Below are 13,983 nucleotides of genomic sequence, written 5' to 3'. Positions count from 1 at the left end.
CTAACTTAAAACTGCTGCAACAGTGACCTACCTACCTCAATACTACAGCTGCAGTGCCGTCTTCCATTCCTTCTTTTCTCCAATTTTGGGGGGTCTTCTGGATAATTTAAATCATTTCACATGCCGATTCCTTCAATAATCATGATCTGTTCAAATCCAATAATTCTTGCTTGCTGTCTAAATTCTGCATTTATGTTTTTGGGGGGGCAATCAGAGTACGACCATTTAATCTTTCAATTAATACCAATATATAAAACCAGCATCTTACCTCTTCCTGTTGTTAGTTCTTTTGGCATCCCTCCTCCTCCCCTTCTCCTCCTTTTTGTACAGTTTCGCCTGTTGTAGGGGGGCAATTGGAGCTTGAATAGAATATCCTCTCCGTGCCCCTCTATAGCAGACAGCAAGCCAAATTTGTTTACCACTTACGGTAAGATTATATGGGCACACAAACTCATGAAGTGAAGTTAATGAACGTAATTTCGGGAGGAGTATGACCATTTAATCTTTCAATTAATACCAAGATATAAAACCAGCATCTTACCTCTTCCTGTTGTTAGTTCTTTCGGCATCCCTCCTCCTCCCCTTCTCCTCCTTTTTGTACAATTTTGCCTGTTGTAGAGGGGCAATTGGAGCACGAGTAGAACATGCTCTCCGTGCCCCTCTATAGCAGACAGCAAGCCAAATCTGTTTACCACTTACGCTAAGATTATATGGGCACACAAACTCGTGAAAAGGCTTATAAATCATACAGAATGAGTTTTTTTGAGAAAGTAAAAACGTGCACAGTTTTCTGTGATGGGTAGGGGTAGTGTAGGGCAATAGAAAATATGGTCTGTACAGTATAAAAACCTATGGAATGTCCCAACAATTCACAAAAACAAACCTGTGTGTATGTGTGTGTGTGTGTGTGTGTGTGTGTGTGTGTGTGTGTGTGTGTGTGTGATTTGTTCTTCAGGTCTGGAGTTTAACTGCAGGTTTAATCAGGCAGATCCCTGTTACGCAGCTCTGGGACACAAACTCAATCTGAAGATGGTGGACACTAGTGAATATAGACTGATGATACAAAAGAGAATAAACAACAACCAAGATGATCCAGTTTGTAGAGTAAAGAATGACAAGATAAGGGAATGCGATCTTTTTAATAACAGAGCTGAAGTAACATTCATTAATGGGACTCTGATAATAAACCGTGTGATCAGAGCAGATTCAGGGAATTACACTTTAAGACTCGAGAGCTCAGACGGCACAGAAACATACACAGATCTTCAAGTGAATGTTGAAGGTACAGTAACTCTCTCATCAGACTCATTACAATCTCATGATCTCCAAAGATCTCACTCTCATGCAAATTAATCAATGTAATCTCTATGAAGTTTATTAATTATTATAGTTGTTGTTGGTGGTATTTAGACAAAATCATCTGTACTTTCCATGTGTAAAGTTTATTTTAGAATTTAAAATTAGCAGGTTATTGCTACTGTATATTGCCTACTCTTTAAAAGTAATATGTGAAATCATTCCAAACAGTAATTTGCTGCATTGTTGTCACATGACTAACCTATGCTGCAGTAATGTCCAGCTATCATCTCAGCAATAAATATGTTTAAAAAATGTCTTGAAAATGACTCTGGTGATATAAAGAGTTGTGTGACTGTACTGTCATGTGTCCCTCCCTCCAGCTCCTATTGGCTCAGTGAATGTGTCAATCAGCTGCTCCTCCAGTGGGATGAAGTCAGTGTCCTGCTCCTCTGACGGGGATCAGCTCATCTACAGCTGGACTCTGAATGGAGAATCACTGATGGATGGAAACCCCATCATTGAGCTGAATGAGGAAACTGATGGAAACATCATCTGCAGTGTGAAGAACCACGTCAGTCACGGACAGAAGATCATTAGAGTAAAACACTGTCCTGGTGAGATTATTTCTGTTCAACTACAGATATCAACAACCTAGTGATGGGAAGTTTGGATCATTTTACTGACTCAGATTTTTGAGTCTCGTGCAGCAAGTCATTGTGTTCATTTCGTTCACTTCAGCAGAATATAATTGAAATGTTAAATGTTAATTACCAAATTCCCCAACATATCAAATTGTGCAAATGTTGATCACATTTAGAATAAGACAAAACTATAATGCAGCCAAAGCTAACTTATGAAAAACAAAAATGACTAATCCATTTCTTAGCTGGGTCTTCAGGTTATGCAGTCACCTCACCTCCCGATCCGAGTCGTTCGTTCTTATGTCACAGTCCCATATGCTGAAACTATGCAGTCTGTACCGGAAACAGAATAGATTAGATCACTTCCAGAGCCTTCGGGTCTTTTTTGTTCATCATGAGTTATGGAACAGAACCATCATGACAGAAATTCACAAATGTAAAAATTCTAAGAAATTTGTGACCAGGAATGCATCACTTAACTGTAAGTGTAAAAAAAAAAAAAAAAAAAAAAACCTAACTAGGAGCTTGTTTGTAAGGAAGGTTGGGAATTATTAACTAATTTCTGTATCCAATACAGCCATCATGTCACGTGGCAAAAAAACAAACAAGTACTCGGGAGGTGAACTAGGTGAAATGAGGTGATCATTTCCCCTTAAATGAGTCCCCATAAACCACATATGCCAACTTGTTTGTTTGTGTGTGTGTGTGTGTACATGCGTTTTTGTGATTTATGTGGACACAAATTTGTATAATGACATGGTTATTACACTGGTATTACGACATAAACATGAAATATGAGGACATTTCATGAATCCTCATTTTTAAAATAGCTTTAAAAACATACTAAACAATGTTTTATTAAAAATGTAATGTACAGATTGTACAGTATAAAAACCATTACGCCTATGGAATGTCCTCACTTTGATAGCAAAACAAACCTGTGTGTGTGTGTGTGTGTGTGTGTGTTTTGTTCTTCAGGTCTGGAGTTTAACTGCAGGTTTGATCAGAAAGATCCCTGTTACGCAGCTCTGGGACACAAACTCAATCTGAAGATGGTGGACACTAGTATTTATCACCTGAAGATACAAAAGAGAATAAACAACAACCCAGATGATCCGCTTTGTAGAGTAAAGAATGGCAAGATAAAGGAGAATCAATGTGATCTTTTTAATAACAGAGCTGAAGTGACAGTCATTAATGGGACTCTGATAATAAACCGTGTGATCAGAGCAGATTCAGGGAATTACACTTTAAGACTCGAGAGCTCAGACGGCACAGAAACATCTGCAGATCTTCAAGTGAATGTTGAAGGTACAGTAACTCTCTCATCAGACTCATTACAACAGGGGTCTCCAAACTCAGTCCTGGAGGGCCGCTGTCCTGCAGAGTTTGGCTTCAATTTGTCTCAACACACCTGCCTGGAAGTGTCTAGTATGCCTAATTAGACCTTGATTAGCTGGTTCAGGCGTTTAACTGGGGTTGGAGCTTAATGCTGCGTTCACGCCACCTCGTATTTACCGGAATCTTGAGATGACAACACGTGATGTTATATTCTGAGCTGTTCATGTTCTTGGACTGGGAATTATGCGTTTCCATGGCATCACTATCAACACCTATGAATGTACAGCGGTCAGGTGGTACAGCGGCTAAGTGGTACATCTAGGACCTTTCAGAAAACTCCCAGCTTACAAGCTGTAATTACGAGCTCTACGAGGACGTAAACGCTTTTTACAAGCTAGAATCTCGTAACTACAGGAATTACGAGGCAGCGTGAACGCACCTTAACTCTGCAGGACAGTGGCCCTCCAGGGCTGCGTTCCACTCCTGTTTTAGACACACACTCGCAAACTTCCCTAAGCACTTTCCCTCGAGGAATCCCTGCTGCCATTTTGAAGTATGTTCCACTCCGTGAAGTGGACAAGGAAAGTTTATACGGACAGACCCTCACTCCCTCGATTTTGACAGAGGGAGCAAGTCTACTTCATATGTACACTTCAGGCAGCTCCATAACCCACAATGCAACACGATTATGACATCACCGCATATCAGGTTTAATTTACCCCACCACAAACAACTCTATGATATAATAATCATTTTTTAAATATTTACAATACACAGATATACATATAGAATGCTGCATTAAACAATTTTGTAAGGGGAAAAAATTAAATAATAAATCAACTCCATAGCAGATTCCAAGTGATCAAGGGCTTAGGACATTCCAATTCAGCCCATTGCAATGGTTCTGCCAATATTTGGCACTCATGCAACGTAAGCAATGACGTACATCTGAGTCAACGAGACTGCGAGGGAAGGGCATTACAAAAGAAATGGAACGCAGCCCAGGACTGAGTTTGGAGATCCCTGAATTACAATCTCATGATCTCCAAAGATCTCACTCTCATGCAAATGAATCAGTTGAATCTCTATGAAGGTTTTTTTCATGCACCTCATTATTGAATTCCATCAAAAGCAACTGCAGTTTGTTTTCTATTTATTTAGACTCTACTTAAAAAAACAAGCCATGTTTGTTTGTATGCGTCTGTTTGTCATGTGACTGTCATGTGTCCCTCCCTCCAGCTCCTGTTGGCTCAGTGAATGTGTCAATCAGCTGCTCCTCCAATGGGATGAAGTCAGTGTCCTGCTCCTCTGACGGGGATCAGCTCATCTACAGCTGGACTCTGAATGGAGAATCACTGATGGATGGAAACTCCATCATTGAGCTGAATGAGACTGTTGGAAACATCATCTGCAGTGTGAAGAACCACGTCAGTGACGGACAGAAGAGCATTAGAGTAAAACACTGTCCTGGTGAGATTATTTCTGTTCAACTACAGATATCGACAACACAACATTGATTGTCTTTGTGTTGTTTTTGATGTTTTGTAAATGTATTTATTTCTTTTCTCTTTTAAAAAAAAAATATAACATGGGGGATTCTTCAAATGACTCTCTATTATGTCATAAAGATTAAGAAAAAGAGAGAAATGTCACAGTTTAACTGAACTGACCAGAAAGTGCAGGACAATGACGAATTCTGCATTTTCAGAACATCATGTTAACATGCATAAAGTGTTTTAGAATAAACTACATAAACAGTCGATTTATATAGAATTAGCTTTTTAGCTGAGGACATACAAACAGATTTAACTATAACTAAAACTATAGTTTTTACAGTATAAAACCATTATGCCCATGGACAGTCCCCGTAAACCACATATGCCAACGTGTGTGTGTGTGTGTGTGTGTGTGTTTTGTTCTTCAGGTCTGGAGTTTAACTGCAGGTTTAATCAGAAAGATCCCTGTTACGCAGCTCTGGGACACAAACTCAATCTGAAGATGGTGGACGCTAGTGAATATAGACTGAAGATACAAAAGAGAATAAACAACAACCAAAATGATCCAGTTTGTAGAGTAAAGAATGACAAGATAAGGGAATGTGATCTTTTTAATAACAGAGCTGAAGTGACAGTCATTAAAGGGACTCTGATAATAAACCGTGTGATCAGAGCAGATTCAGGGAATTACACTTTAATACTCGAGGACTCAGACGGCACAGAAACATTTGCAGATCTTCAAGTGAATGTTGAAGGTACAGTAACTCTCTCATCAGACTCATTACAACAGGGGTCTCCAAACTCAGTCCTGGAGGGCCACTGTCCTGCAGAGTTTAACTTCAACTTGTCTCAACACACCTGTCTGGAAGTTTCCAGACAGGTGTGTTGAGACCTAATTATGACCTAATTATGCTGCGTTCCAGGCAGGTTTTTGAGCCCGTAAGTCACGACTTCAAATCACGACTCACGACTTTGTAGCGTTCCAGGAAAGTCACGCCAAACTGTGTAAAAGTGTAAACAATCCAACATGGCAGACCGTACGGGGCTTATGCTCATTAATAATTATTTCTATCGCCAAAGGTGCTTACTGTCACGGTTCACATGAAAACAAGATGAAGATCCATTTGCAGCAGAGACATTTATTGGGGAAATCCAGAATCGTAATCCACAGAACCGGCAAGGGTCAAAAACCATAAGACAGTCCAAACAAACAGGAACAAAATAACATAAAGAAAAACCAAACCAGACAACCGGGGAATCAGGAGACACATGACATCAAACAACGAACCACACCAAAGACAGAAACAACTCAGTATAAATAGACAGACACTAATGACATAATACAAAACAGGTGAGTGCAATGACGTGAGATGATTAGTCCGGGAAGTGTGTATTGGGATATGTAGTCCATGTAATAGGTGGAAATGAGAGTCCGGGATGGAGTGCCCTCTAGTGGCTGAAAGGGCACTCTCACTGGTGATCATGACATTACCCCCCCTCAAAGGAGCGGCTACCAGACGCTCCATCAGACAAAACACAAAAAACTCAGGAGGGAGGTGGACAGGAGGATCAGGGGGAGGGACGGTGGGCCAGATCCAGGGTGCCCCACTGAAAGCCAGGGCGGTGCTGGAGGAACTGACCAGGCTGGTACCGGCAGGTCTGGAGTCCTGGCTGTTTGCCAGGGCGGCGCTGGAGGAATTGACCAGGCGGGCACTGGCAGGTTTGGGGTCCTGGCTGATTGCCAGGGTGGCGCTGGAGGATTTGACCAGGCGGGCACTGGCAGGTCTGGAGTCCTGGCTGATTGCCAGGGTGGCGCTGGAGGATTTGACCAGGCGGGCACTGGCAGGTCTGGAGTCCTGGCTGATTGCCAGGGTGGTGCTGGAGAAACTGACCAGGCAGATTTCAATGGTTCAGGCGGCCTGGGCAGAGGTAGCAGGGCAGAAGGCTTGGGCGGCGGTGGCGGCAGGGCTGGCGGCCTGGGCGGCGGTGGCGGCAGGGCTGGCGGCTTGGGCGGCGGTGGCGGCAGGGCTGGCGGCCTGGGCGGCGCCGGCAGGGCAAGGCGCTTCGTTGGCGCCGGCAGGGCAAGGCGCTTCGTTGGCGCCGGCAGGGCAAGGCGCTTCGTTGGCGCCGGCAGGGCAAGGCGCTTCGTTGGCGCCGGCAGGGCAAGGCGCTTCGTTGAAGCCAGAGCAGTCTCTATGGTTGGAGGGTCTTGCAGATCGGAGGAAGCCCTCTTCCTCCTTCTCCTCCGCTTACGAGGGTGAGGCGGTGGCTCACCCAAACTGGACTCACTGGCTGGAGCGGGCTCTGGAGCGGGCTCACTGGCTGGATTGGGCTCTGGAGTGGACTCACTGGCTGGAGCGGGCTCTGGAGTGGACTCACTGGCCGGAGTGGACTCTGAAGTGGACTCACTGACTAGAGCGGGCTCTGAAGTGGACTCACTGACTGGAGCGGGCTCTGAAGTGGACTCACCGACTGGAGCGGGCTCTGACGTGGACTCACCGACTGGAGCGGGCTCTGACGTGGACTCACCGACTGGAGCGGGCTCTGACGTGGACTCACCGACTGGAGCGGGCTCTGAAGTGGACTCTGAAGTGGACTCACTGACTAGAGCGGCCTCTGAAGTGGACTCACTGACTGGAGCGGGCTCTGAAGTGGACTCACTGGCTGGAACGGGCTCTGAAGTGGACTCACTGACTGGAACGGGCTCTGAAGTGGACTCACTGACTGGAGCGGGCTCTGAAGTGGACTCACTGACTGGAGCGGGCTCTGAAGTGGACTCACTGGCTGGAACGGGCTCTGAAGTGGACTCACTGACTGGAACGGGCTCTGAAGTGGACTCACTGACTGGAGCGGGCTCTGAAGTGGACTCTGAAGTGGACTCACTGACTGGAGCAGGCTCTGAAGTGGACTCTGAAGTGGACTCACTGACTGGAGCGGGCTCTGAAGTGGACTCACTGACTGGAGCGGGCTCTGAAGTGGACTCACTGACTGGAACGGCCTCTGGAGTGGACTCACTGACTGGAACGGCCTCTGGAGTGGACTCACTGACTGGAGCGGACTCACTGGCTGGAGCGGACTCACTGGCTGGAGCGGACTCACTGGCTGGAGCGGGCTCTGGAGTAGACTCACTGGCTGGAGCGGGCTCTGGAGTAGACTCACTGGCTGGAGCGGGCTCTGGAGTGGACTCACCGACTGGAGCGGGCTCTGACGTGGACTCACCGACTGGAGCGGGCTCTGACGTGGACTCACCGACTGGAGCGGGCTCTGACGTGGACTCACCGACTGGAGCGGGCTCTGAAGTGGACTCTGAAGTGGACTCACTGACTAGAGCGGCCTCTGAAGTGGACTCACTGACTGGAGCGGGCTCTGAAGTGGACTCACTGGCTGGAACGGGCTCTGAAGTGGACTCACTGACTGGAACGGGCTCTGAAGTGGACTCACTGACTGGAGCGGGCTCTGAAGTGGACTCACTGGCTGGAACGGGCTCTGAAGTGGACTCACTGACTGGAACGGGCTCTGAAGTGGACTCACTGACTGGAACGGGCTCTGAAGTGGACTCACTGACTGGAGCGGGCTCTGAAGTGGACTCTGAAGTGGACTCACTGACTGGAGCAGGCTCTGAAGTGGACTCTGAAGTGGACTCACTGACTGGAGCGGGCTCTGAAGTGGACTCACTGACTGGAGCGGGCTCTGAAGTGGACTCACTGACTGGAACGGCCTCTGGAGTGGACTCACTGACTGGAACGGCCTCTGGAGTGGACTCACTGACTGGAGCGGACTCACTGGCTGGAGCGGACTCACTGGCTGGAGCGGACTCACTGGCTGGAGCGGGCTCTGGAGTAGACTCACTGGCTGGAGCGGGCTCTGGAGTAGACTCACTGGCTGGAGCGGGCTCTGGAGTAGACTCACTGGCTGGAGCGGGCTCTGGAGTGGACGCACTGGCTGGAGCGGGCTCTGGAGTGGACTCACTGGCTGGAGCGGGCTCTGGAGTGGACTCACTGGCTGGAGCGGACTCACTGGCTGGAGCGGGCTCACTGGCTGGAGCGGGCTCACTGGCTGGAGCGGGCCCACTGGCTGGAACCTTCCTCCTCCTCTTCCCTTTCCTCCGTGTGGGAAGCGGAGATCCAGCGTCCACCTCTTTGAAGCCTCAGGAACGGATTCACGGGCTGGAGTGCATTCTGGCTGAGCATATGTTGCCCACTGGGCTCTATGAGAGAGATAACTAACGAAACCCCAGAAGTCCAAGATTTGAAGCCCCTTCATCTCCCATTGGGGCAACGGGTCATCCAGACCTGCATTAAAAATGTCCTTGAGTGCCTCATTACTATATTTTAGTGCCACTGCCACCGTCCAAAACCTCTGGGAGAAGCACCGCACCTCCTCTCCCTCCTGGCGCAGAGCCATCACCGCCCCAAGCAATGCCACACGCTCCCCGCAAGTGGCTGGCCGAAGAATCCTCATGCTGTTGGATCTTTAGTGGTGGTTCGTTCTGTCACGGTTCACATGAAAACAAGATGAAGATCCATTTGCAGCAGAGACATTTATTGGGGAAATCCAGAATCGTAATCCACAGAACCGGCAAGGGTCAAAAACCATAAGACAGTCCAAACAAACAGGAACAAAATAACATAAAGAAAAACCAAACCAGACAACCGGGGAATCAGGAGACACATGACATCAAACAACGAACCACACCAAAGACAGAAACAACTCAGTATAAATAGACAGACACTAATGACATAATACAAAACAGGTGAGTGCAATGACGTGAGATGATTAGTCCGGGAAGTGTGTATTGGGATATGTAGTCCATGTAACAGGTGGAAATGAGAGTCCGGGATGGAGTGCCCTCTAGTGGCTGAAAGGGCACTCTCACTGGTGATCATGACACTTACTCTTTGCTTATTTGAGGGAAACAGAGGAGGAAAACGGCGCATAAGGCAAGAGAAGCTGTTATACCTTTTACTTTATCATGCACTTAAACACTGCATCCGTAGGGGCTGCCATTGTTGTTTCGCGGGCTATGTGACGTCAGAACCCGTAACTGGGAGTACACCGATCTAGTACATCGATCTAGTCCAGGCAACCCATAACCCGTGTTTTTCCAACCTTCTACCCGTGAAAGTGCACTGGAACAGCAGTCAAAGCCGTGACTTCCCACCCGTGAACTCGTACTAGATCGATGTACTCCCAGTTACGGGTTCTGACGTCACATAGCCCGCAAAACAACAATGGCAGCCCCTACGGATGCAGTGTTTAAGTGCATGATAAAGTAAAAGGTATAACAGCTTCTATTGCCTTATGCGCCGTTTTCCTCCTCTGTTTCCCTCAAATAAGCAAAGAGTAAGCACCTTTGGCGATAGAAATAATTGTTAATGAGCATAAGCCCCGTACGGTCCGCCATGTTGGTTTGTTTACACTTTTACGCAGTTTGGCGTGATTTTCCTGGAACACTACAAAGTCATGAGTCGTGATTAGAAGTCGTTACTTATGGGCTCAAAAACCTGCCTGGAACGCAGCATCTATATACAGCCACATTAGAGCGACACCCAATGGACAAAACATGAATTGCATTAAAATGGCTCCTACACACTTTTGGACGCTTTTGCTTTAACGGACATTAGACAACACTGCTAAATCAAGCTGTTATATGAATATTTATTGTCCAACATTCCCAATTTTTCTGATGTATGTCCTTAATTTAATTTCACATGTTGGTAATAATTCAGTGTTTATAAGCTTTTTAAATAATTTTAACCCAAACTGACTGGGTTTCTAGAGAGAAAAGTGGAAACTAGTGGACCGACGACTTGCTTTCACCAAAAAATGGCGGAAACGCAGGGCTGCTGCTGGGCGCCGGTGTTGCAATGGAACGTTCTAGGCTATCAAAGAAGAAGCGACACTCAATAGAACGTTCCATTGAAACACCGACGCCCAGCAGCAGCCCTGCGTTTCCGCCATTTTTTGGTGAAAGCAAGTCACAGTCCACTAGTTTCTTTGGCAATATCAGCTGCTTTGATAAAAAAAAAAAAAAAAAAAAACGTACATTAAAGCTGAAATCCAACCTGAATGATGACAACACAGAATAAAATACTAGTGATCATCATATCCTTTTTACAGTTTATTTGACAGACTTTGTGTTTAAGTCTTACACTTTTTTCACAAAACCTTTGCTCTCTAGAAACCCAGTCAGTTTGGGTTAAAATTCTTTAAAAGGCTTATAAACACTGAATTATTACCAACATATGAAATTAAATTAAGGACATGCATCAGAAAAATTGGGAATGTTGAACAATAATATGGTAACAGCTTGATTTAGCAGTGTTGTCTAATGTCTGTTAAAGCAAAAGTGTCCAAAAGTGTGAATTATGTGATAACGGACACAGCAATGCATCATGTATTATAAGATTTATTGCGTGATCCATTAAAACGTATATAACTGAAATATTTCATTTCAGACTTAGATATTATTACTATAACTCCACTAGGTCTGAAATATATTGTTCGCTGCAAACATGATGATCTTAAATGTATTAATTATTAATTTACTATTAATAAATGTGTAAAGTTGCATAAAATGGAAATACTCAATAAAGTAGGCTAACTACGTTACCTCAGATGGATGAATGGTTGGATTCCACAACTGGTAAAACAAAACATATATAAGACAATACAACATTTACTGTAGGAGCCATACAATTTACTGGTGACTTAATTTAAAAAACTGTTCTATTGCGCTTCTGATTTGGCAGTGAAATTCACAGATTTTGGGTGCGTAAGATGCGAAGGATTCAATGCACCAGTTAGTATTTTCACCCCATAATGGCGGCCGCGCTACCGGAGCGCCATCTAGTGGCTGTTAGCAAAAAAGTATTAAAGTGTCACCTCTTGGGTTCTAAGCTCTTTGAGGCTATTAAGTGTCGCTTTTGGAGATCCCTGAATTATGATCACATGATCTCCAAAGATCTCACTCTCATGCAATTAATCAGTTGAATCTCTGTGATTTTTTTTTTTTTTTTTTTTCATGCAGCTAATTATTGAATTTCATCAAAAGCAACCGCAGGTTGTTTTCTATTTATTTAGACTTAAAAAACAAGCCATGTTTGTTTGAATGTGTCTGTGTTTATCATGTGACTGTCATGTGTCCCTCCCTCCAGCTCCTGTTGGCTCAGTGAATGTGTCAATCAGCTGCTCCTCCAATAGGATGAAGTCAGTGTCCTGCTCCTCTGATGGGGATCAGCTCATCTACAGCTGGACTCTGGATGGAGAATCACTGATGGATGGAAACCCCACCATTGAGCTGAATGAGGAAACTGATGGAAACATCACCTGCAGTGTGAAGAACCACATCAGTCATGAACAGAAGAGCATTAGAGTAAAACACTGTCCTGGTGAGATTATTTCTGTTCAACTACAGATATCAACAACACAACATTGATTGTCTTTGTGTTGTTTTTGATGTTTTGTAAATGTATTTATTTCTTTTCTCTTTTTTAAAAAAAAATATAACATGGGGGATTCTTCAAATGACTCTCTATTATGTCATAAAGATTAAGAAAAAGAGAGAAATCTCACAGTTTAACTGAACTGACCAGAAAGTGCAGGACAAAGACGAATTCTGCATTTTCAGAACATCATGTTAACATGCATAAAGTGTTTTAGAATAAACCACATAAACAGTCGATTTATATAGAATTAGCTTTTTAGCTGAGGACATACAAACAGATTTACTTGAACAGTTTAGGAGATAAAATATAGTTTTTACAGTATAAAACCATTACGCCCATGGACAGTCCCCATAAACCACATATGCCAACGTGTGTGTGTGTGTGTGTGTGTGTGTTTTGTTCTTCAGGTCAGGTTTAACTGAAGGTTTAATCAGGCAGATCCCTGTTACGCAGCTCTGGGACACAAACTCAATCTGAAGATGGTGGACGCTAGTGAATATAGACTGAAGATACACAAGAAAATAAACAACAACCAAAATGATCCAGTTTGTAGAGTAAAGAATGACAGGATAAAGGAATGTGATCTTTTTAATAGCAAAGATGAAGTAACATGCATTAATGGGATTAATAATTTATTAATAATAAACCGTGTGATCAGAGCAGATTCAGAGAATGACACTTTAAGACTCGATCGCTCAGATGGCAGAGAAACATCTGCAGATCTTCAAGTGAATGTTGAAGGTACAGTAAGTCTCTCATCAGACTCATTACAATCTCATGATCTCCAAAGATCTCATGCAGATAATCAGTTGAATCTCTGTGAAGATTATTATTAATTATTATTATTTAATCAAAAGCATCTGCACTTTCCATGTACTAAGACTATTTTCAGAATTAAAAACTAGCATGTTGCTTACTGTATAATGATTATTGTTTCAAAATATTAAGTGAAATCTTTTCTGTTAGATTAAAGGTGCCATCGAACGTTTTTTTAAAAGATGTAATATAAGTCTAAGGTGTCCCCTGAATGTGTCTGTGAAGTTTCAGCTCAAAATACCCCATAGATTTTTTTAAATTCATTTTTTTAACTGCCTATTTTGGGGCATCATTAAATATGAGCTGATTTATGCTGTGGCCCTTTAAATCTCGTGCTCCACGCCCACGGAGCTCGCGCTTGCCTTAAACAGTGCATAAACAAAGTTTACACAGCTAATATAACCCTCAAAATGGATCTTTACAAAGTGTTCGTCATGCATGCGGCATGTATGCGTCGGATTATGTGAGTATTGTATACTGTTATATTGTTTTCATTTGATTCTGAATAAATTTGAGGCTGTGCTCCGTGGCTAATGGCTAATGCTACACTTTTGGAGAGATTTGTAAAGAATGAAGTTGTGTTTATGAATTATACAGACTGCAAGTGTTTAATAATGAAAATAACGACAGTCTTGTCTCCGTGAATACAGTAAGAAACGATGGTAACTTTAACCACATTTAACAGTACATTAGCAACATGCTAACGAAACATTTAGAAAGACAATTTACAAATATCACTAAAAATATCATGATATCATGAATCATGTCAGTTATTATTGCTCCATCTGCCATTTTTCGCTGTTGTCCTTGCTTGCTTACCTAGTCTGATGATTCAGCTGTGCACAGATCCAGATGTTAATACTGGCTGCCCTTGTGTAATGCCTCGATCATGGGCTGGCATATGCAAATATTGGGGGCGTACATATTAATGATCCCGACTGT

General features: G+C 43.9%; 1 protein-coding gene across 13 annotated transcripts in view; it reads left to right on the top strand.

Annotated features, from left to right (window-relative positions):
* LOC125275640 overlaps nucleotides 1-13,983 on the top strand; it is a 130,035-nt gene that overhangs the window by 98,810 nt on the left and 17,242 nt on the right. For 5 of the 13 annotated variants that reach the window (XM_048202757.1, XM_048202755.1, XM_048202754.1 and 2 more), the window contains exons 8-12: nucleotides 956-1,282; nucleotides 1,680-1,913; nucleotides 2,919-3,251; nucleotides 4,521-4,751; nucleotides 5,206-5,532. In XM_048202757.1, coding sequence (XP_048058714.1) covers nucleotides 956-1,282; nucleotides 1,680-1,913; nucleotides 2,919-3,251; nucleotides 4,521-4,751; nucleotides 5,206-5,532 — 1,452 coding nt within the window. Of the gene's footprint in view, nucleotides 1-955; nucleotides 1,283-1,679; nucleotides 1,914-2,918; nucleotides 3,252-4,520; nucleotides 4,752-5,205; nucleotides 5,555-11,934; nucleotides 12,169-12,632; nucleotides 13,147-13,983 lie in introns of those variants that run through there. The other 8 variants (XM_048202764.1, XM_048202762.1, XM_048202761.1 and 5 more) reach the window with 5 other exon arrangements.

The sequence above is a fragment of the Megalobrama amblycephala genome, linkage group LG9 (genome assembly GCF_018812025.1).
Source record: "Megalobrama amblycephala isolate DHTTF-2021 linkage group LG9, ASM1881202v1, whole genome shotgun sequence".
Lineage (NCBI taxonomy): Eukaryota > Metazoa > Chordata > Actinopteri > Cypriniformes > Xenocyprididae > Megalobrama > Megalobrama amblycephala.
Note: the sequence above shows the minus strand (reverse complement) of the source record. Positions and strands in the feature narration are given on the sequence as shown.